At 38.7% G+C, this 22,604-nt stretch overlaps 1 protein-coding gene across 14 annotated transcripts in view; it reads left to right on the top strand.

Moving 5' to 3' along the window:
• Positions 1 to 17,883, top strand: part of PANK1 (pantothenate kinase 1) — a 43,100-nt gene extending 25,217 nt beyond the window's left edge. For 13 of the 14 annotated variants that reach the window (XM_042018936.1, XM_042018931.1, XM_042018935.1 and 10 more), the window contains 5 exons: positions 8,359 to 8,612; positions 10,172 to 10,348; positions 10,759 to 10,882; positions 15,650 to 15,775; positions 16,408 to 17,883. In XM_042018936.1, the coding sequence (XP_041874870.1) occupies positions 8,359 to 8,612; positions 10,172 to 10,348; positions 10,759 to 10,882; positions 15,650 to 15,775; positions 16,408 to 16,467 (741 nt within the window). In that variant the 3' untranslated portion in view covers positions 16,468 to 17,883. The remainder of the gene's footprint in view (positions 1 to 8,358; positions 8,613 to 10,171; positions 10,349 to 10,758; positions 10,883 to 15,649; positions 15,776 to 16,407) is intronic. The other variant, XM_042018943.1, reaches the window with a different exon arrangement.
• Positions 17,884 to 22,604: the final 4,721 nt, after the last annotated feature.

Here is a 22,604-nt window from a genome sequence, read left to right as displayed (position 1 = left end):
CTATAGGTACTTGCAGACTGATTATCTCTTGGAAACCAGGTATGAAACCATACAGGCTGGAGATTTGATTCAGGTTCCCTTCCCTTTGTATTAACCTTCAAACAGACTGAAGTCAAGAGTCTGGAAGACCAAGCATGGAGCATGGGGGAGAAACAGTGTGTGGGAGCATAATAATACCAGCTAGCTTTTGATTTCAGTTCTGTGAGTGTGTCATTTAAAGAAAGGCAGTTCATGAGATGTCTAGATCCCAGATCCCCAAGAATTTAAAAAGAGGCTTTGCAGGGAACTCCAGAAGCTGATGTAAATGTGAAGTTTTGCACTAGAGTACACTTCAAAAATTGGCTGTGGTGGAGAAGCATGGAAGAGCTGTTGTACAAAATGTGTTGGAGAGAAAAAGCATTCAGGAGGCAGTTTTCTGTTGTGTATCCATCTATACTGGGACAGATCTTCATTAATTTTCTGTAAAAAACAGACTAATTTGATTGTCCCAGAGCAGTGTCACTAAGAGTAATGTGAATGTTTTACTTGACTGGTGGGTCTGGCACTTCTGTCCCTAACTTTTGACCTGATCTTGAGGGTGAGGGACCTGATCTTGAGGGTGAGGGATGGCTGCTGGGTATCGCAGGTTACAGTGGCTTTTCTGTCTCTGCTTCAGTCTAAGGAACTATCATACTGAATCACCAACTGCTGTTGACTGCAGTCCTTGGCTCTGTGTGCTTCATTTTTAACTCCAAGCATGCAATTTTGCTGTACAAGAGGTTTTTTTCTTTGTCAATACCCTTCTGTCATCAATATCCTCACATACCAGGTGACCAGGATTCTAAGGGGGGAAAAAGAATGCTGTAAGAGCTCAACATGAATTCCAACTGTTATGCTGTTGTGTAGCCACTTTCAGTAAATATTAGGCTGTTTCCATGTCCAAGGAAGGACTACCAAGTTTCTGAATTGGTGTAGTAGTCCACTACTAGTGCTAGATTTCTTGTTCTTTAGGCTGATTGCAAGTCCCTTACAGTTTAGAGTCTACTGATGATTAAGTCCTTAAAAGCTTGTTTGCCTCGCATTGTGTAAGATTGTTAGCACCACAGTAGGAGGTGAGTTTTAGTTCTAGTAAGTGTGGCCTCAGTTCAGGTGGTTTTGAGTATCTTTTCATGTGTCCTAGGAATGATTCAGGTCATGTTCTTAGTGACAATGGGAGGTCACTTCAGGACTTTCTGAAGAGGCTGACTATCCCCTTGGAATGGTCAGTCTCTCCAGATTCATTCTTCCTGCATTGTATAATAACAGCTACCGTTGCTTGGTAAGGAAGTTCATGTCCCTCACTCCCACAGCTGTAGAACTGGACTGGAAGTTACCTGGTGGCTCTCACAGCTGGGCATTTCTCTCTGTAGCTTTGGCCTTACATGCTGTAAATATGCAATCTACAGCAAGGGATCAGTCTTGTCTCAGCTGCAATATAGCCAATGTAGCAGGGGAGGCCATAGCTGGAGTTTGGGCTGTTTTGCCAGCTATTGAACACAAATACGAGGTCACATAGCAAATGACTGGTGGACTTGGGCATGAAATTCCACATCTCTGCAGTGCTGTTAACATCCTGTCTGCTACAACACTTGAAGGTAGTTTAAGACAAACCCTATAAAGGCTGGCTGGGGAGTTTTCTAGCATAAAGCAACCAGTGAAGTGCACTCACACTAAAGTGAGTGCTTTGGACAGCTGTCCAATTCCACACCTTCCTTTATAGCAAGTGTTTCTTGGCTCAAACTGTAATATCCATGTGGAATTACAGAAGCAGAATATTATCCATTACATGGAAGTTTGCTTCCTTAATCACCCTGAAAGGGCAGAGTGTTCTGGGTACTGGCACTTAAATTGTCACACTTCATTAGCCATTGTAACAGCAGCTGGCTATCAGTGTGTTCTGCTGAGTATGAATTGACACCAGACAACAGTTTCAGGACTGCTCTGTCAGAGCTCTGAAATACCCATTTCAAGTGTTTGACCACTAACACATCTCTAGAAGTGGAGAATATGTGCCAAGTCTAAATCTTGCTATTGCAGGATTCAGTGTTGTAAAATTACTTATATGGAGGAGACTTTAAATGTTCCTGTTTGTTACTTAGAAGCAGTGTGGAAGAACTAAGGTATGTTTGTGACTGTTGTTATTTTCACTAAAAAATCTGGGTGAATGCTAGGAAACTCATTTGATCTAGCTAACATGCTTTTGTTCTGGCCCTTTATTTTCCTGTGTATATGCTTTTACGTTGTCTTTCATAGTATTTGTCAATGTGACAGTAAGAATTGCATAGATTTAGGACAGAAGATCCAATATATTGCAAAACAAGATTCAAATCCCAAGGAAGGAAGCCTTCTAAGATTACAAAAGCTTTTTCTCCTTAAAATAGACAGGCAAATACCCTGTTGTTACTTGCCTCTGTTTCATTGTCTAGTTGTGAATTCCTAAATGTGTTAAATAGGTTTGATCTAGACATCTCTGTTGCTTTTGTGTATTAAAAAATAACACAAAATGGTGAGACATATTCTGTTTACCTTAAATCTGTTTTTTGTATTAGAAAAAGGCAACTAAATCTACCAAGGTACCTAGGTTTAGCTATTTCACCTCCCTCATATGATCTGCAGTGTTGGAGAGGTGGATACCTGAAGAAGTCTCCATGATCTACTTGCTGATTGCTGGCAGTATGTTGGATCTTTTGTCAATCAGTAGCTTGGCAAATCATGTGATTCATTCTGAAGATCTGAGTGCTTCTCCTAGAAGTAGGAAAATTGACTCTATTCATTAAACTAGACCACAGAAATAATTTTACCAACCATATGGTTATACTTAATGTTCATTGAAGAGAGCATCAGTAAGTAATTCACCAAAAGGACTGTTTCCAGCCTAGGGGGTTTTTTCCTTGGTTTTTTTTCTTTTTTTTACCTCCTTTCTGAATGACTGTTCTGTATGGCTGTCTGTCTTTATTTTCAGGTAACAGTGGTCTTAAGGCATGCATGAATCTGCAGCATAATTCTGGTAATCCTCCCTCCTTTCCCCAACTACATACTGTCACTTCACATGTTCTGTAAATGCTCAAGTATAACCACTTCTGTAAAAGTAAGGAGTACTTAGACTTAACCTGCTTGTGAGATGAATCTCTCTGTGCTCTGTGACTCCTCCATGATAGCACAGGCACATTACTTGCACAGATGTATGCTGTAAATGTAATGACAAATAAATTTTTAGGCTGCCACTCAGTTTTGTAAAGCAACTCAACATAAAGGATGGCCAGGATGTGGGGAGGAAGGACTATTCAGACTTTTGATTAAAACCTGCTCTATTATAAAATTTTTGTTGATTGCAGTGGCTCAAAGGTGGGATCTTTGCATTCCTTTCCTGAACAGAGACCTGTAGAACCTGACTTGTCTTGATAGAAATTTTAATGCTGTCTCCAGTGGGAGCAGCATCTGGGCTAAAAACCCTAATCACTTAATCAAGAACATTTGGGACAGGGGAAGAGGGAAATCTCTTACCAACACAAACTCAAACTCAGGCCTTGACCTTCCCATAAAGGAAAATGCTTTAAAAGTGAGCTTGGCTGTTGGATAGTGATTTTCTTGTGCCAGTTATTAGCTAATTCTAAGGCTTGACTTTGTGGTATGAACTGAATGCCTGAGGATGACTTATAGACTGTATTCATCTTAAAACAAATAAACTCACTGTCCTGTGTTGTAGTATGAGTAAGCTGTGTAACTCTTTCACAGTTAGTGTGAGACACTCAAAAATCTTTCTGTGGAGGCTGGAGGCAGCTGCTCAGGCCGTAGAGGCTGGGCTGGAGTTGAAAGCAGCATCCAGAGAATGGGTAAAGTAACCTCTTCAGAGGGAATGGGGAGAAACAATGGGCATCTCGTCCCTGTCAAGAGAGAAGAGATCCTTACGGCTCGCTGTGCAAGAGGGCAGAGCTCTGCACGGGATTCCTGATGAGTGCTGGTTTTGCCCAAAGCTGATACAGAGTGAATCTTTTCTTCTGCCTCAGTGAATGTTGGACTTGCAGTTTATTTGCATTAGACTTTGTCTGGTTTGAATGTGAGTGGTTATTTTCAGCTCCATAAAGAGCTCCATAAAGTAGCAGTGTTGGGGGTTGAAGTGAAGATAATCAAAATATAAAGAAAGCGAAGTCTTTATGGAAGTGGGGGAGAGGTAATGGGAGGGAGATGGAGGGCAAAGCTAGATTGTAAGCTATTCTAAGAAATAAAAACTGGAGCAATGCCCAGCAGACATAAAAGCCAGAGTGATATAGTAAATGAGGCTATTGTAATTGATAATTAAAACTTGCAAGATGTTATGTTCTTAACAGTTTTTTACAGAAAAAAAAATCATATTTCTCATTGAAAGTCCAAGAGAAAAATGCACTTACAACTTCATCAAGGTTCAGACTTTGTGTTTACCAGAGCTCGGTAACAGTAAAAGTGAGTAAAATGTTTCATGAGCTGGAGCTTCACTGAAAATATGTCTGCACACCAATGGTGATACATTAGTCTTCAACCCCACTGCATATATATCATGGCTGCCCTCAGCTCACTTCTAGAGGACTGGGATGCTTCATGTTTACCTTGCTGAAGTGGAAATATTTGCTCACCCATAGTAAGAAACAAGTGGGACCCAAGTCTTTGACTTATGTCTTCCTTACTTGAAAGCAGAAACAAGCTGGTACCATGTTTTTTCTTTTTATACTGCTTGGTACTTGAATACAACTGATTTATTTTTCTTTTACGTTATGCACAATATTTAAAAAACAAACAAGCCAAACAGCAAAGAAATCCAAATCTACATTTCAGCAGATAACACTATTTTCCGGCACTTCTTGGAAGAGTACAGGAGATGGGCTTTCACTCTTCTTGGAATAGCATCTATATGCAGTAACAACAGACTTTTTGTATCCTTGAAATAAGCTGAGTTTCAGGAGTTTGTTGCTAAGGTCATAGGGGAAGGTGTTGGCTACTTTCTTGGTGTGTTGCACCTGCCTGGAAGCATGGTTGAAGTCCTTAGTCGCTCCTTTTGATGGTCCTGGAGAGTTTCTTGAGGTCTAAAGTGTTTTGTTCCCTTCCCCAGTATTCAAAAAACAGTCTTAAAAAAAAGAGGAGTATCTACAGTCTGGTTATAATGCAGAAAAATTATTCTTTTAAAAAATGTGCATGTGGTTTCCCTGTAATTATCATAAATTTTCCCTCCAGAGTCCTGTATACTGCTTTGTTCTGCAGTTGTTCTCATAGCACAAATTTCTGACATGACCTCTAGAGAGGCACTGTACTGAATATTGTTACAGGAGTGCAGAGTAGGGTAAGTTGACCATTTTGCTGTCTGCCTTCACATTAGGAATTGTAAAGGGCTGGAAAATATCCGTAAATGCTGTAGGAAAAGCATCCAATTGAAATGTGCTTCTAGACACAGCTTCTGTTTTTGTTATGCATATTTGCACATAAACTTTGGTTCCTTTAAAGAGATGGGGTTTGAACAGCTGAAAGTTGAGGGTAAGTAGAGTGTGGCAGGTCAGGTGATGGCAGCAGGAAGAAATGTTTGCTTACTTGTAAATTTGTTACAATGGTTACAGGCACGTCTATTCTGCAATGCAGTTTTGCTGCTTTGGGACATTGTGAGCAAAAAGGTAGTTCTCTCTGCAGGGAAAGGGACTGACTTGTGCCCCTGGCTCTATCATGGCTTCTTGTACACGATTGGGTTACTACATTACTTGAAACTTTGCCCTAATTTCTGTTTAGACGTAAGAACAGTGGTGGCTCACAGAGCTATTTGGAGCCTTGGATGTCTGGTGGCTGCAGAGCTTTTGGTTCTTTGAACGAAGGTGGATTGACGTAGAATACTGATGCCTGTCTTGCCTATTCCAGAAGTCAAAACCTGACTGCTGCAACAACACAGGAAAATAGTTTTCAGTCTGCTATGAATATCATACATGAAAGAAAGCAGTAATAAGACTTCTCTGCCTACAGTATATCAACTGTTAAATATAGCACAGAGCTATAAAAAGCAGAACAAATTTCAGTATGTCTTTTATACATGGAGGGCTGGACCTAATAAAACCTCTCTGTGTAGTGTTTCAGGAAGAACATGGTTAGTTTCTCTTGTTCTATTCTTACAGAATTGGTGAGCTGACTGGAGAGTTTGTAGAATCAAGGATTTTGTCTGTGTTTTTGCACTGATGCCAGAAGTGTTTAACTCTGATTTGTATTACTTGTTTGTGTCTTGCAAGGTCTCTGACTAGTGCTTACCTGTTTGTAAAAGTGCAGCATGGATCAGACAAAAGTAGCTTGTGGCTGGGTGTTTGGCTTACATTAGAATAGAGGTTTTGGTAATAGGGGGCATAAATCTGCTAATGACTTGTCTTTGTACAACAGCTCCTGGTTCCCAGCACGTTTGTGCATCTGTGTTAGATCACGTTTGGTCATGCTGCATCTGGCTTATACACTGGGGTGAGGAAACTGACACTGCACAGCACATAACCTAGGGAAAGATCATGGGTAGTATAGAATATTTCCTTATGTCATCTAGGTATGTGCAATGTTTGTTGAACTAAATAAATCATGTAAAGAGTGATGACTTAGTGGACTCAATGCAATGGTCATTGTGATAAAGAGTGCATGAAGGGTTTATTATGTTGATAGCTTGTATTGTGTACATCTTGGAGCTTTTCCTCGGTCTAATGGTAAGAAATTGATTAAATCCAAGATATTTGCAAAGTAGCCTTAAGAATTCTGTAGCATTTCTTGAAAAACTTTTTCTCATGAATTTTGCTTATTCTTTGTATTTGCTAGCTAAATGCATTGTTCAAGTCTTTTATGATGCATTTCTCTAATTTAAATTTGTGTACCTATGTGGTAGCCAAGAAAAAAATATGAAGGGATTGCAAAAGTTGCAGGAGGAAATACAGAAAGAAGGAGAAATGATCTCCATCTCTCTCACTTGTCCTGTGAATAACTGGATTATATTGAGGTCTTTGAGACTGCTGGTTTGGGGTTTCTTTGGTCTTATTTCTTTTCCCTGGTTACAGGATTTGAGGAGTGGCAAATAAAACAAAAGGACGGACCCAATGAGTGGGATGGCTTTCAGTTGTGCCAAGTTAGAGCTGTGTACAAGTAGAGCAAAGACTTTAACAGGGGAGATTTAAATAGCTTAAAAGAATGTAACCTATTGACCGTGCCTGTTCCACAGAAATATCTTCCCTCTTTATAGTGACTTAATATAGCTTCCAGAATTAAAAATAGGACATAGTTACCCATGTAAATCTGCTCCATTAGCTATTATAAAAACATCCTGCAGTATGCAAATGCTGGAGAACCAGCCGTGTATAACTCCATTATACTCCGTTGCTTTTTTTTTTTTTTGCTAGAAAGTAGAGTTAGACGTGACCTGCTTTGCATGTGTGAGGATGAAAATGACCTCAGGGTCTGGACAACCTTACAGGTTTTTTCACCCTCTCTTCTACCTAAAAATGGAAAGGAAACTTTCTACAGTTGGTCAGTGTATCCTGTTTTGAGAAAGGGATGTTTTTTCTAATTCTAGTGAATAGAATGCTATGGCAAGTAGACATGTCTGTTGAAGTACAGTCATGGTGACCTGTGAGATCGCAGAGGGAATGTCTTTTGTCAGCTTCTGTTACTCGTTGTCTGCCTTTTCTTAAAGTGATATTCTGCTGCGGGCATGGGCCTGACAGTCTTTTTGTTTGGACATTTTATATGGTTTTTCACCAAACAGGGGTTATGCCTCTATTTTTCAGGAGGCATTTTAAAGTGCTCATCGTAATTTAAAAAAATAACCAGATTAACTGGTGACATATACTAAAAAAAAAAAGTCCACTGTATATTTAGTGCATGCTAACATAATGTGCATATCATCATGTTTCTATTGAAAATTTCATTAAATTGTTGGGAAATATAGTTGGATGATGAGCTAAAGTACTTTGCATCCTGAGGAATGCTGCCGTGTAGGCATATGTCAGATACTACCCAAAAGCTGCAGAATATGGCTCCTCTTGGGTTGGGAATGAGGGGAAAGAAATTTATTGCTTCAGAATACTGAGGGGAAGACATAGTTCCTGCTTGCAGAGCCCAGAATGTCTCAAAGGCAAAGGAGCTAGATGGCATTACTGCATAGCACATCCTTGTTTTGGGAGGTACCTGTTGACAGGCAGATAGTGAACTTTTATTTCAGACTTCATGCTTAGATCTTTGTACTGCTTAAATAGCATAATGTGTTACTATTAAAGTGATTAAAGTGCTTCAGTGGAGCCTTTTGTCCTTCTCAGTGTTGTATTATACTAGGAAATGTGTGTTTATTAATTTCTTGTTCTTTTACAGATGGCTGATCTACAGCTCTGTAAACTGGATGAATTGGACTGTTTGATCCAGGGCCTCCTTTATGTTGATTCTGTTGGTTTCAATGGCCAACCAGAGTGCTATTATTTTGAAAATCCTACAGATCCTGAACAGTGCCAGAAAAAGCCTTACTGCCTTGATAATCCATATCCTATGCTGCTGGTTAACATCGGCTCAGGGGTCAGCATCCTAGCTGTGTATTCTAAGGACAATTATAAAAGAGTTACAGGATCCAGGTGAATTTACTTTTGTTTCTTTTAATTGTTTTCTTTTCGCCTTCACAGTCGAGCAGGTGGAAATTGGACTGTGTGATCAGTAGCTACAGCCCCAAACTGTGTATGTCTTCCCATTTCTTTTAAAAGCCTGCCAGTAGCAAGGCTGAAAATATCCTTGGATTCCTTCAGAGAGGAGATCTACATCAGGGAAGTCATTGATCTGTTCAACTTTAGACCTGCCTTAGTCTCTTGTTGGTGTTCTTACCTGTTTCCCATCTTTTGCTGTGAATTACCAAAACAAAGCTGTCCCAGCAAATGAATCTTCTCTCCCCTGCATTCTGTTCTTTGGTACATGGTACATGTTAAAGTTTCTCCTGTATACTGCACATGACTTGTATATATGTCTTCTATTGCCTGACCTAGGGCATATCTTTGCCACAATGGTAGCCATGAGCTATTTTTCTTAGACAGTACAGATGGACACAAGTTCTATGGAGGACATTGGATTTCCTGCAGTTCTGGGTCTTTTTCAAGCACAGAGATTTGTCATCAATAGGCGTGCTTCTAATCCTTCCCACTATGGAAGGAAAAACATGACTGCAGTGGTTTGTTGACTTGTTATAGATGATGAAATCAATACTATCTTGTGGCTGGTGTGCAGAGCTTTCTTCTGTTCAGATACTGTCTATTACAGTGCTATGAGATGTGTTCTGAAAAACTTACCCAGTAATCCAGGAGCATGGACTAAACAGTGTTCCTATCTGACCTCCTGTGCTTTTTCATGCAGTCCAAGTGTGGTTTCTCACTGATCCTCTTGTTTGCAGTGGCTCCAGTTGCTGTGACTGCAGTCACTGCAAATAAGCGAACTTTGTCAGTGGCCAAGAAAGAATGAGGAAGGATGTAGAGGTTAGTAAGTTGAAGTTCATGTCTATAAGACTGAAAAGTCCAAAGTAGAACTTTAATGAGTTAGCAACATATTATGCACAGTTAAATACTCCCTGATAAATTTATGTAGTCAGTAAATATTGTACTTGAGCCTTTACAAAATATTCAAGTGGGTGCTCCTTGCTCAGAGTTCTTGCAGGGAAAGAACATTCGGGGCTGATGCTGGGCTTGCTTTGAAAAGGAGCCAACCAGACTGCTTCCTGCCACTGACTAGGGGGACAAGATCTGTCTTGGCTGCCAGCCCTGTATAGCTTTACCTTTGTTCACTGTTCATTCTTTTCTCGCTTATTTGAGTGCTCTGCTGGCTAATTATTCTTGTGCAGAAAACTTGTTAGAGTGCTACGAATAGGGAAGTGGTATCTGTGATGTTGGATTGGACCTTATTTTTAGCTAACCCTTGAGTATAATTTCTCCTATTTAAGTATTAAAGACTCAAGTCTAGGTCAGTTAAAACCACACTGGATGACACTTGTGTTAAATAGAAACTCAATGTACGGTGTCTGTGTCAACTCCTCTGAGGGAGGAGTTGCTAGATACAGTTGGCACCTGTGTACAGCATGTTGTAAATGGCAGTCTAAAGAGTTGTGGTAAAAGCTGGTTCAAGCTGCTGGTCTGAAGGGAATGTGCTTTTCTAGCCTTGGAGGAGGAACGTTCCTGGGCCTGTGCTGTTTGCTCACTGGCTGCGAGACATTTGAAGAAGCGCTGGAAATGGCTGCAAAAGGAGACAGCACCAATGTGGATAAGCTGGTGAAAGATATTTATGGAGGAGACTATGAGCGCTTTGGCCTTCAAGGATCTGCTGTAGCGTCAAGGTATGTGTTAATTGAGCTGTTTGTAAGGAGTCCCTTAGGAAACTTCCTGTACATGCTAAACTGCGTGCGTAATCCCTGGACTATGCACTGTGTCCATGTGGGAATGTCTCTGGATGTATCATGGGGTTTGTCCTTAGATCTCTCACCTACTTCTTGCTCTTTTTTTTTTTTTTTTTTTAAACAGGTGTAAGTAATGCCTGATGTAGTTTGCTTCTATTTAAATTACAGTTATTTTGGAAGTGTCCTTACTCATTGTTCTGCCTTTGTAGTGAGATCCTTTTTCACATTTCAAATCTGTCACAAGTGAATGGATATCAAATCCAAGCAAAGCTTGCTAAATGATAAAATTTTATGGGCTTTTATTAACTCCTAAATATCTCATATTAAAAGACATGATCTTCCTCACACAGCTTTGGTCATATGATGAGTAAAGAAAAGAGAGATTCCATCAGTAAAGAGGACTTGGCCAGAGCTACTTTGGTCACCATCACCAACAACATAGGTTCTATTGCTCGCATGTGTGCATTGAATGAGGTAAGTTATTTACCATGAGCTTAAAACCTTTAGAAACAACATAGGGAGATTATCAGGATGCAAAAATGCAAATTGCTGGCATAGTAGGTGTGTCACTGGCCTTGATAAATATGCATATGTGTAATGATGTCGTAACTCTTGTGATGTGTTATGTGTATGCTTTGATGCAAAATGTAAGGCTGTTTGAGCTTCAAAGCTAGGGGAGAGGGGAGAAAAATTGAGTGTAAAGATGACTTTGAGGCATTGAGCTTCAGCCTGGAGTGTTCAGTTGTTCTCAAGCTGTAATACATTAGATATTAAAATGTTTGTAATACTAATTGTCTCTGTTACTTTGTAGTTATTTACAGATTTTACTATAGCATGGCATAATTTATTTTTAATACTATTTTACTTGGATTGTTTCCATAGCAGGATGGGTTCAAATTGTGTATTGTTTTAAATGTTTGGATAGATGCAAGTTCCATTGCATTGTGTCAGAAAGAAGAAAAATGTAGCTCGTTTCCCTGCCTCAAACTCCTATCAGATGCTTATTACAATCTTTCTGTTAGGCATGATAAATATGGATGGATGTTCCATCCATACACTACAGCTTCCAGCAGTTAAAAAAGAAAAAACAAATGCAAAAATCCCCACCACAAACCCAAAAATTTAGGCCCTTGTTTTTATCTGCAGATTGCATCCTTTAGTATTATGTGGTAACTAGTACCTTTTATCGGCTCTGAGCAGATAATGAATTTATATCAAGTTTAAAAAAAAAAAATTTACAGGTGTTTTACCTGCACAGCATTCTGTTGGTAGAAGAAATTGCTGCTTCTTTTATATTTTTCATCAACAACACACACACAGAGAGCCAAAAAAACTGCCAACAAAACAAACCCAAGAAACTCACCCAACTGCCATCTAATTACTTTAATGGGTCTCATCTAGCTTATGGCTTTATGAGAAACAGTAAATAATTAATTGCTAGTACTTTCGGTGGGTGTAGGTTTCAATTTGATTTTTAATAAACCTTTGCCACATCTCCCTCTTGTTCTTTCCAAGACAGGAAGTCCTAGTACTTAGTCTCCTTTCCTAAAAAAAAGAAGACACTCTTTTTGCACTGCTTCGTTTTGTCTTTTCAGTCTTTTTATGGTTGTAATTTTAAGATTGAATTATCAGATCTTCATATGGTATTCAGAGTGTGGATGCTCAATGAATTTATGTGATGGTATATTGATAAATTTTGTGTTCAGAGTTCCTTTACTCACAGTTCATAATATTTCATTTTTGTGAGCATGGAACTCATTTCTAAGAAATGATCAACAGTCCCTCCATGATATCATCTTAAAGTGGCTAATTTGGAGCCTGTCATTGTGTCTGCATAATCAAGTGTCTCTCTTTCCCATTTTAGTTGTGTCATTTCACTTTTTTGATTTGAACTTCACCTGCTATTTTTTCCTCAGTCACAGGATGTCTCTTCAGCATTGCTATGCTGTTAATTTTTTATTCTCTTTTGATTTTCTATGCCATTTTTATGTTTTTTTCTCATATTCCTCTCTAGAGGACTTTTAAAATATATTGAACAGCACGAGTTGTAGTGTATGCCCCTATCAAATGCCACTGATAACCTTCCTTCGTTGTGAAAAGTGGCTACAGGCATGCATATTTCTTTTTTTCTGGGCAATTCCACTCTTTCGATCAGGATGATTCTCTTTCAGTGTTCTCTTTGCTTTCAGCTTCTTTACAGTGTTGCCTTGTGGCATGGAGTTCAAGCAGCATTGTACAGGGCTATCAAAGCATAGAGAGTTGCAGCAGGGAACCACATGCGGTGCGTTCAGAGGAGGAGATAGGCTGCTAATGAAACTAATGCTTCTGAGTCATTGTGAGAAAGTTCCTAACATCTTTGTTCTGGGGGCAGGCTTACTTAAGAATTGGATGTGATCCATAGAATCTTGTGGAGGAATGTGGATTGATGTGTTAAATAATCTTCATTTCACAGTGTCAAAGTAGAATTTCTCCAACGTTTGAAGTAAATTATTTTGTAGTTCTAAGGAATGAAAACTTCATTTAGTCACTTTACATATTATTAAAAAGAAAAATCAAACATGCAGTATCATTTTAAGTAAACTAATCTTCAGATAGCTTGCTCTTGGGAAAAAAAACTAATGCTATAATTCTGCTAAATAATCTAGACACTAAATTGCCTTTGGGAGACATAGCTCTGACTTAGAGCAAGCTTGATGAATCAAATCACTGAGTAAGAGCTTAATAAACAGTTGAATATCATATTCTTTTGTGGAGCTTGTATGTATTAGATTAGGGTTATGGTAAAGCTCACTTTTAGGTTGACAGAATCAATTTATGCCCTGAAGCATGACTTTTGATAAGTTTTTCCCAATGATTGCAGCTTTAATATTATGTTGAAAATGACTTGCATATGTGCAGGAAAAAATGAGGCTGGGGAATAAATGAAATATTCTGTCTGCAGAACTTCAAAGCAAATTTGCTTGCACAAAGTTGGCAGTGGGGTAGAAAAATTCCATAGTCTGGAACCATTTGGCCACAGACCCTTTGAAATGGCCTGTCCTAGGCACAGCAGAAGTGCATAAAGGAAACCAATCTCCTGGTTTATACTTTCCTTACTTGCAGAACATGTAATTTTGCATCTGAACAAGCTGTCTTGCAAAAATATGTGCAGGGTTTTTTATTGTGTTATTGATTTAGATTTCCCTATTCAATTATATTGGCAGATATGTGAATATTCTGTATTGAAGGTATACTGCAGCTTTCTGCTGCAGGGTAGTTGAACAATTTAATGAGACCCCACAGAGTGAAAGAGTGCATGTCTTTTCCAAGCTGTTGTAATTTGATTAGCTTGAGTAAGCATGTCACCACCATCTCTTCATCAGTTTAAGATTCCTGTCTTTCAGCTTTGAAAGTTTCAGCAGTGGACATTGACAAGACTCCCTTAAGAGTAGCATTTCAACTTCTGAAATATGCTAAACTTGTTTTTAGTTCAGTTCAGAAAATCTAGGGAACTTGATATTATCAATACAATTTTTAACCTTGTCAACTCAAGGAATGTTGGAAAACAAAATTGATATGAAACTTGCATGTTGATATGCACTGTTATTCTACTTAGATATGACTAGTACTTTTAGATTCAATATACTCTGCATTAGGTATTGCTTCTGGTAACATTTTTATATTCAGAAAAAATCATATGCATGTGAAACTGAAATGTAGATTCTAATCAATTTTATGAAATGGCATTAAAGGAAATTAATTAGTTGCATATTTGTCCCTCCTTTGTCCCGAGTTACTTCAGAGACAAAACTGCCTCATCCAAGGATGCAAGGTGCTCTTGGCCGTGTTCCATAGCAGCCTTTTGAAATTTAAGAAGTTCTTATTTTCAGTCATAAATTCCTAGGAATGAGTATGAACGCATGGTGGTGTGGCTGCAGAGCCTAAGGAGACAGGTGACTGAAGCTGAACTATTTCAGTAAAGTTTGTGTTGCTGTGTTTGGCTTGAGGGCAGTCAGGCATGTCCCTCAGGCAGCAGACTGGATGAATGACTTACGGCGTGTGGGGATCGGCTCTGTCCAGCACCGAGCGTTCCAGCGAGGATGTTCCCTGGGCTGTGTCACCGGCGCAGTCCGGGACACGGCACAGCTGTGGCTGTAGCACAGGAATTGCTGCAGAGCCAGCTGTTGGGCTTTATAGAGCTGGATCAATGCAGAGGGGTAGCCCTTGCTAACTCTAGCCCCTACTGCAGAGCCAGCTGTTGGGCTTTATAGAGCTGGATCATTGCAGAGGGGTAGCCCTTGCTAACTCTAGCCCTTATGCAGCTTTTCTGGCAATCTTCTGTGGAAGACTCTTGAAGATAGCCGTTCTAGGGCTCTTCAGGACTCCTGTAAAAGCTTTTGTCTCCAGGATGTGGCCTCCTACTGAATCTTCTAGACCAGTTCTAGTGTCTGGTCAACATCATCTGGTACACTAATGCAAAATGCAAGTGCAGTTTTGTGCATAACAGGCAGAATTGGGCTTGGTGAGATAGTTACGGGCATTGTTTAAACACCACACAGAGCCACTGCTCTCTGCAGTGATGTACATACAAGTAAGGATAGTCTGTGGCTTTCTCATTGGCAGCCTAGTGCTGATGGTTCAAAAAATCTTAATTGCCTGAATGAAACCTGAGTTCAAATGAGCTTTGAAACAAAGGAGTGCCATACATGTCAAGTATTATGTCAGCTCCATTTCACTTGCTTTTTGAAAATGCAATCACAGTCCTGATAATAGATAATGAAAGATGCTTCTTCCCATCTATAACATAATCCTTGTCAGATACCCTTCAGAAGTTCTCCATCTGGACTTAATAATCGAAGTGATCTCTAGAAAGTTGCTTCATTTACCATGCAGGGGGTAAAGATGTCTTCAGTGCAGCCATATACAATTAAAAAAACCAAAGCCACCATCAAAACACTCATAATTTGAGTCACGTTGGGAAGGTCCTGATATTTATTCAGTATTTTAAGGAAATATTGGTCATCTATGATAATAGCCTCTCACTTTCTTTGGAATAAAAGTCTGCACCTCCCTGCTCTTGCAGCGTCTCTTACTTAGCGGTCAGTAAGTGCAATATTTTTTGACTTTTCAGTCTGAAGTATTTAAATGTAACCTAAAATTCCCATTTAACTTCATAGTAGGGGCAGAGGTACATGTTGAATGAGGGAAATAATTTAGCTGAATATAATTTTTCTCGTCTGTTTTTCAAATTCAATTTTACAGAACATCGACAAGGTGGTGTTTGTTGGCAACTTTCTCAGAATTAATATGATTTCTATGAAGGTGCTAGCATATGCTATGGATTATTGGTCCAAGGGACAGCTAAAAGCTCTGTTTTTGGAACATGAGGTGAGGAAATATATGTTGAACTTATACTTCTATTTGTAAGTACAAAATTCTTGTAGTTCTTTATTTGGTGAACTTGAAAGGGGACAAATGCCATTGCTTTGAATTGAATGCACAAGCTAAGTTCTGCATAAATGCTATTTAGTTTACAAATTCATTTGAAAATATTACTTGTTAACTCCTTGGGTTGATTGCTAATCTTGTGGTATGTGTTGTTAAACATTGCCCATTTCTCATATTTGCTTTCTGACCCTGATGCCAGCAACGTTCATTTGTGTGGGCTGGTATATGAAAACCCCAAGTATAATTAATTTTTGCAAGCATAATTCTGAGGTGACTACCAGATGGACAGGTCCATCATGGAAACTTCCCTGCCTCAGTACAGCATCAGTATTATGGTTCTGTAATTTCTTTTTTTTTATATAATTTTGGAGAAGTATGTAAGACTTTTTCCAGTATCAGGCCCTTTCTTCTACCTAAAGAAGATCTTATTAAATTGTATTTTAGCTAGAGCAAATATTTGGTAGGGCCGATACTCCTTTCATTGCTTTAACAGAACTGAAAAGTTTGTGTTCATGCTTATGTCTTATTTTGGAATTTGATTTGTTTTGGTTTTCTTTTGCCTTTGTTCAAAGGGTTATTTTGGAGCTGTTGGGGCTCTTCTAGAAATGCTTAAAATGACAGATGATCAGTGATGAAGCTGTCTGAAGAGATTCCTACTGCAGATGCTGCTGGATAAGAGTGAAAGCCACTACAAGGATGGAAATGAAGCCATTACGGTAGTTCTACCTGCTGGATTTGTAAATAATTTAAAATCCTTTTAGCTGATCTTTAATTTCTGGGTTTTGACCTTATACTTCAGAATTCATACTGGGAATTACGAGATTTTTTTTCTGTACACTGTATTTTTTAGGGGAAAAATGTGCAAAGTGGCCAAACATACAAATTTTATGAATTTATTTTAAAAAATTGATACTGTTTAATGTTGGACCTGTGATATGAGGCATCTGCTTTTCTTCTGGGGTTTACTGATTAGTGTGGTAATTTTACTTTCATTTAGTAATCACTCTAGGAGATTTTTTAATCTTATTTTCATGACGTTTCATGATTTGTTCTTGGTTTCAAATGAAACTACAAAGCTGATGCATTTTACTGTGAAAACTAGTCATTTATTTTTTTGCCTTTTCTTTCCTCATGAGATGAGACACTTTTTTATTTAACATCTGTCTGCCCCCCCCAAAAAAATAAATTTGCAAACCATTCTGTGGCTAAATGAGTTTCTTCAAAGGACTGTGAGGAAGCTTGGTAATAGCAGGGGGTTTAAGACTGTGATTTTTCAGTAGTCATAAATTGCAACAGGAAGAGACTGCCAGCTGGTTTTGCAGGACTGATTCTTCTCTATAATAAAAATTTTAAACAAGATGTGAACTAAAGTTTTAATTATTCAACTGACACTAAAATGAAAATCTGTTTCTGATGAAAACATCTGATCAACATGAAGAGTTCTGTAGTAAAGATGTTATTCACACTTGGTATTAGATGACAAAGGGAGATTGTTTTCACTTATTTTTCTGTAATCTGCGAGTTCATAATTGAAAACAACTGATAACAGCATTATTAAAAGCCCAATTACTAAAATTAGAAATATACTGACTAAAGTCTTTTCTGTTTTTAAACTAGTGTTAACTTTCCCTCCACGACACTAAAATTTGAGTGTTTATTCCAATACAGTATTTTCTACCTTTTCTGATTTGTGGACCTCTCTAGATTTTTTTTTTCCAAGTTGAATTGAGATCCCTTTGAAATCTATGTACTTAGCTTGCTGCAGAGCATGTATAAACTTGCTTTCTGTAGACACCTTGAGGGCTCACAAATGAGAGGCTGAAAAACAGTTCATAAATTATTTTGTCTTGCAAGACTATATGTGATGTCACATAATGTAAATGACTCATAAGAGGGACAGTATAAAATTCAGTATATTTTTGGAAGGGGACTTATTTCACTTTTTTAAGTCATTAACTTAGATATCTCCCAAATGTTGAAAGATGGTAAAATGAACTGAAGTGTTAACTTGTCTGATGGAAATAAAGACCACTACTGTTTTGACAGTTTTAATGTATCTGTGGAATTCATTTCTTGGAAGCAATGATGTGACATATGTAATACTTTTTTTTGTGACATATATGACTACTTACTTCCATGATAATTGTTTGGTTCTTGACATGTTTTTAGTCTTCATTACAAAGCTTTAGTCTTTGAAGCCTTTCTCCTGCTTGAAGTTGACTTTAAAGGACTGTAAACCAAAAGCTGAGATATTAGTGTGTGGAAGTTGATATTTTCTGTAATATTGAACTTGAGATAAGTGCAGATGGTTCTGCTCAGTGCCTTTATTTTCTTAATAAAGAAAAAAACCCCTTTGATTTAGGTTATTGGCTAAGTTTTGCCTGTGAATGAAGATTCATTTGTACACTGTTTTTTCTTAAGGAAAACTTCAGAATGTTAAGAGGTAACTGTGCTGCTTCTGATAAACAGTAGAGGGAAGCACAACATCAGCCATGTAACTGCTTGGTTGGTTTATTTCAGAGAAAGATCCTGTCGTTTTCTCCATTGTCTTTTTTTGAAGGGAATTTGATATGGGAATGTCTGTCACCTAGGTGTTCTTGAATTCTTCACATTTGAACTTATGTGAAAGAAGACTGTAACATTAAGTAAACAAATAAGAAATAGCAGTTCTTTTAAGATTAAAATCCTTTACTTCAAAAAAAAAAAAAGAACAACAAAAAAACCCCAAACAAAACAAAAACAAACAAAACACCCCAAAACAACAACCAAAAAACCCAAACAAAAAAAAACCCCCAGCAAAGCAAAAAACCCACACACATTCAAAAAAACCCTAGCAAGCGATTCAGAGATATATAAGGACTTTAAAGATGCACAAATTGAGGCTGTGTGGTTGAAGAAGAAAAGCACAATTGTGGTAGCCCTGAAGTTAGCTGTAAGATTCTAGGGACTGTCAGGTAAGTTGATCACAATTCTAGGAGAAGCACAAAATAAAACTTTACCTTAAAAATGCTGATATGAAATTTAAAGTGCTTAATAGGTGAATTGCTGTAGTTAAAAGAATGAGAAAAAGTACTCTGAATTGTATACTACATAAATGAGTACATCTGGTTGGCAAAAATATTAGCAGACTTAACAGGATAAAGAGTTGTGGAAAGTCAAAAAATAGGAGGAACTAGAGGAAAATGACACTGTAAGTTTAATTCTTCCTTTCCTGAGGGAGAAAACCCTACTGCAAAACTATTTCTTTGTTGCCTTGAAATCTACAATTGACTGCTTTTTTCTGTGTCCCCATCAGTACCATCATAGCGATGTGCTAGTACTGTAACTTGCTACTTTGCCTGCCTCCACTAATCCCAGCTCTTGTTTTCCTCTCCATGTTCCCCCTCCATAGTTAAGGTAATGGATGAATGACAGTGTGGTTGATTTCTGGCACTGTTACAATATTTTTGCCGTAGGGGAGTACTTTGGGGCATTTCTAAGATCATTGGTGTTATCTTGAATTTTTCTGATTGGGTTTGGTATCCAGTTGCTGTCTACAATCATCTGTTGGAAGGGGTTCCCCAAGGTGCCCCACTTCATCATCCAGAAGTATCTAAAGTCTGAAAACAGCCTTGCTCAGGTACATAGATAAATCTCTACTATAACTGGTACAAACTGGAAGTTTGTGCAGGCAAATTTCAACTCCAGCACTATCGAAGAGTATTAATGAGAACCTAGAAATACCCAGATTCTTGGATCTTTTTTGTTTTGGAAACGGTGAGGTTGAATAAGCAGCCTTCCCTAAGGTAGATCAGCGAGTCTGCAGTTTAGTATGTGTTGAAAATACTTGTTTTGGTATAAATTAAAGAGACCTCTTACCAGGCCAAGCCTTGTTAACCTAGCTTCTCTTTCTGAAACATGGTAAGGTAATTACTCAGGTAAGTTGGAGTAGAATGCATTGGACTCGTTGCTGTTGATTGTCTTGTCCTATGCTGCTTTTGGACTTGAACATTTGTTCTTTTATCACATGCTACTCTCTTTATTCTTTCTGCACCACCCCCAAGAAACCCCAATTTTTAATGGTTTTGACAAAAAAAGTCTAATTACATCCCCTAGGAAGAAGGGTCTGTGTTTTAAAGTAAGATTTTTGGACTAAGGTACTGGGGGAAAATCTGTAGTGCTGGATGAAGAGTGAGAGACGACTAAGAGTATTTACTTTGTCAAGTTTGGTAGAGAAGGCTAGCATGGGGTACAGGGGCCAGTACAAGAATCTGACTTCTAGGACAAGCAGGGTGCTTGCAGTTCATTCCAACCTCAGCGCAGCTGTCCTGGTGTTTCACTGTTATCAGCACTTCTGTTCCCGTTAGACTGTCACAAGATACTTGCAAGTGATTTTTGGCAGGACACAGCAGAACTTTAGAGGTGGGAGAACCATATGGGGTTGAATTGATGACAAAATAAACATACATGATTGTTTCCAGTCGAATGAGGAGTTCTACTGGGTTCTGTTTTTAAAGTACAAAAGGTATCTTCGAATTTGGGATTAAATGGAGGCTATGAAAAGGACCGTGGTCTGGTTTGTGTCTCGCTACCTCTTGGTACCTGGAATGAAGGAGGGTAAACAGCATGAACTGTCATCATGCTTTACTTAAAAGCATGTGTCATTCCCTGTTCTTAAGTGGTTTTGCTTTATTTTGTTGTGATGATCAAGGCGCTTCCACCTTCAGAAGTGTCTTTCCAAGTTGACAACTTCATAGTTTTCCAGGTTTTTGGGTGGGTGACCCATTCATCTCTTTTCAAACTTAAAGGTTTGAGTGAATCTGGGCATTTAATACTGATGCCTTTTCCTGGTCTTAAAATCAAGAATCAAACATGGTTAGAAGGGAAAAAGGGATTTTACCTTGGTATTTATTTTAAGGATCCTTAGGTGCATTACATCCAGGTCGAATGCACCCCAATGCACACCACAATGCACACCTCCAAAAGATCTGGTATAACATTATAGGTCTTACTAATTAGCAGATCTATCAAAGATTCCCCAGTGAGAGGCTTGAGTAAGCCCCCCTCCCCAAGGAACCTTCCCTGGATGGTTCTATCTTGGTTTACAGAATGTGTTCTGGAGAGCACCTTGGGGTCTGGGGCACACTAACCCCTAGCTATGATGCTTCTAAAATGTTTAGTCTCCCAGCTGACCAAACAAGTCCAAGAATGTAGGCAAAAAGCACTAAGAATACAGAACTTATAAAAAGGTATACGAAGGATAGAAAAGAAAAGGCAAAAAATTATCATGGCGTCAATAGGAAGCAGAAGTTGCCCTTGAGCAGATGCTGCTCTACCAAAGCAGCCTTGGCAGTGGAGGTACAGGGTTGAGTTTACCTGTTACTGAGATTTCCATTTATGCCCATCCATGAGGATGTGGTCTCAGCTAACCACTTTTCTCATATAGTATGTTAGATTTTTTTTTTTCCAAATGGCTTTTTTGGGTTTAAAATCTTTTGTGAGATGACCTTTTCCTTGCAAGGAAATACACATTTTCTCTTGCATCTTTGAAAGCGTCAGGGAACAGTGCTTAGAGCAAGACAGAGTTTCATTGTGGACAGACACCGGTTTGATAATGCCTTTTGTCACAACAGACATATCAGTTCTTCAAGCCAACAAGATGGTGTGGCCACTGGTATGCTGTGACTTGTTCAGAGGATTTGTTTTGCATTAATATGTTAGCAAATTGTACGAAAATAAAACAGCTGGTCTCAGCTTGTAGGAATTTCTAATGCAGATGCTGGGTTGGGTGGAAGTTGAAATATGTGTGTTTCAGTAAGGATGAAGAAATGAATGTCTCAAGACATGCTGACCAAAATGCTCTTTCCTACAAGCTTTTATAATAGCTGCATCATTTGGGAGGCTGCGATTGCAATAATTCTCCTGTAAGGCAGTAAATCATTACCAACCTGCAGATGTTATACTGAGTTGGGATAGCGGTATTGTTATCTACATCTGCCCCCTCTGTCCTCCCAGTGGAATTACCCCACTGATATCCTGATAGTCAGCAGGAGGCAATGGAGGCAGCACACCAAATGTGGTCGGTGAACATCGGTTTTGTGAAATGCAGTAGTGTAATGTGGGCAAGACAACTGAGAAGCTGTGAGAGGCTTCTCCTCTGAAACGATTGGATAGGCTTCATCTGGAGATAAAAACTTATTATTGGTGTTGATTTGAACAGTAAGAACACTCTCCTGTTTTGAAAATTGTTCTTACTCTTTTTATATTTTAAAAATTAACTGTGAACTAATGCACATTAATAAAAAAAACCCCTAAATGAAAAAATGAATTTAGCATTTCCAAAGATGGCTGGCTAAATGATTTACAAAATGCTGGGTGTACTTAAAAATTTTTTTAGTTCCTTTTGGTAGAATTGTTTTGTTTTTTGAGCAACCTCACCCCTACTGCTATTTGAATAAGTGAACAAAAACATGCTGTTCCTATGTCCTAAACACGGAGCATGCTGTTACCCAGCTAGCTTTCAGCATATTGCACTTGGCTATAAAAGGCTGTGCATAAAAGAATCCAGAAATATTTACAAGATAAGCCAAAAACGCTCCCAAATTTCCAAGTGTTTGTCACTTCTTTTTCAGCTTAGAACATAAGTTTTCTCTTCAAATATAGGAGGTTTGTAGACTTCTCTCCAGCAGATTTGCCTATGCAGTGTAGCAGCCCCCAAGCATCACTGGTTTGCCTCTTCTTTGAGGGGGAAAAGCAGTGCAAGGGAAGCTAAAGCTGCTTCCTGATTGTT

This window comes from Corvus kubaryi, unplaced genomic scaffold (genome assembly GCF_017639235.1).
Source record: "Corvus kubaryi isolate FWS band 111438036 unplaced genomic scaffold, C.kubaryi_AGA036_p1.0 138, whole genome shotgun sequence".
Taxonomy (NCBI): domain Eukaryota; kingdom Metazoa; phylum Chordata; class Aves; order Passeriformes; family Corvidae; genus Corvus; species Corvus kubaryi.
This window is presented reverse-complemented; position numbering and strand designations above follow the sequence as displayed.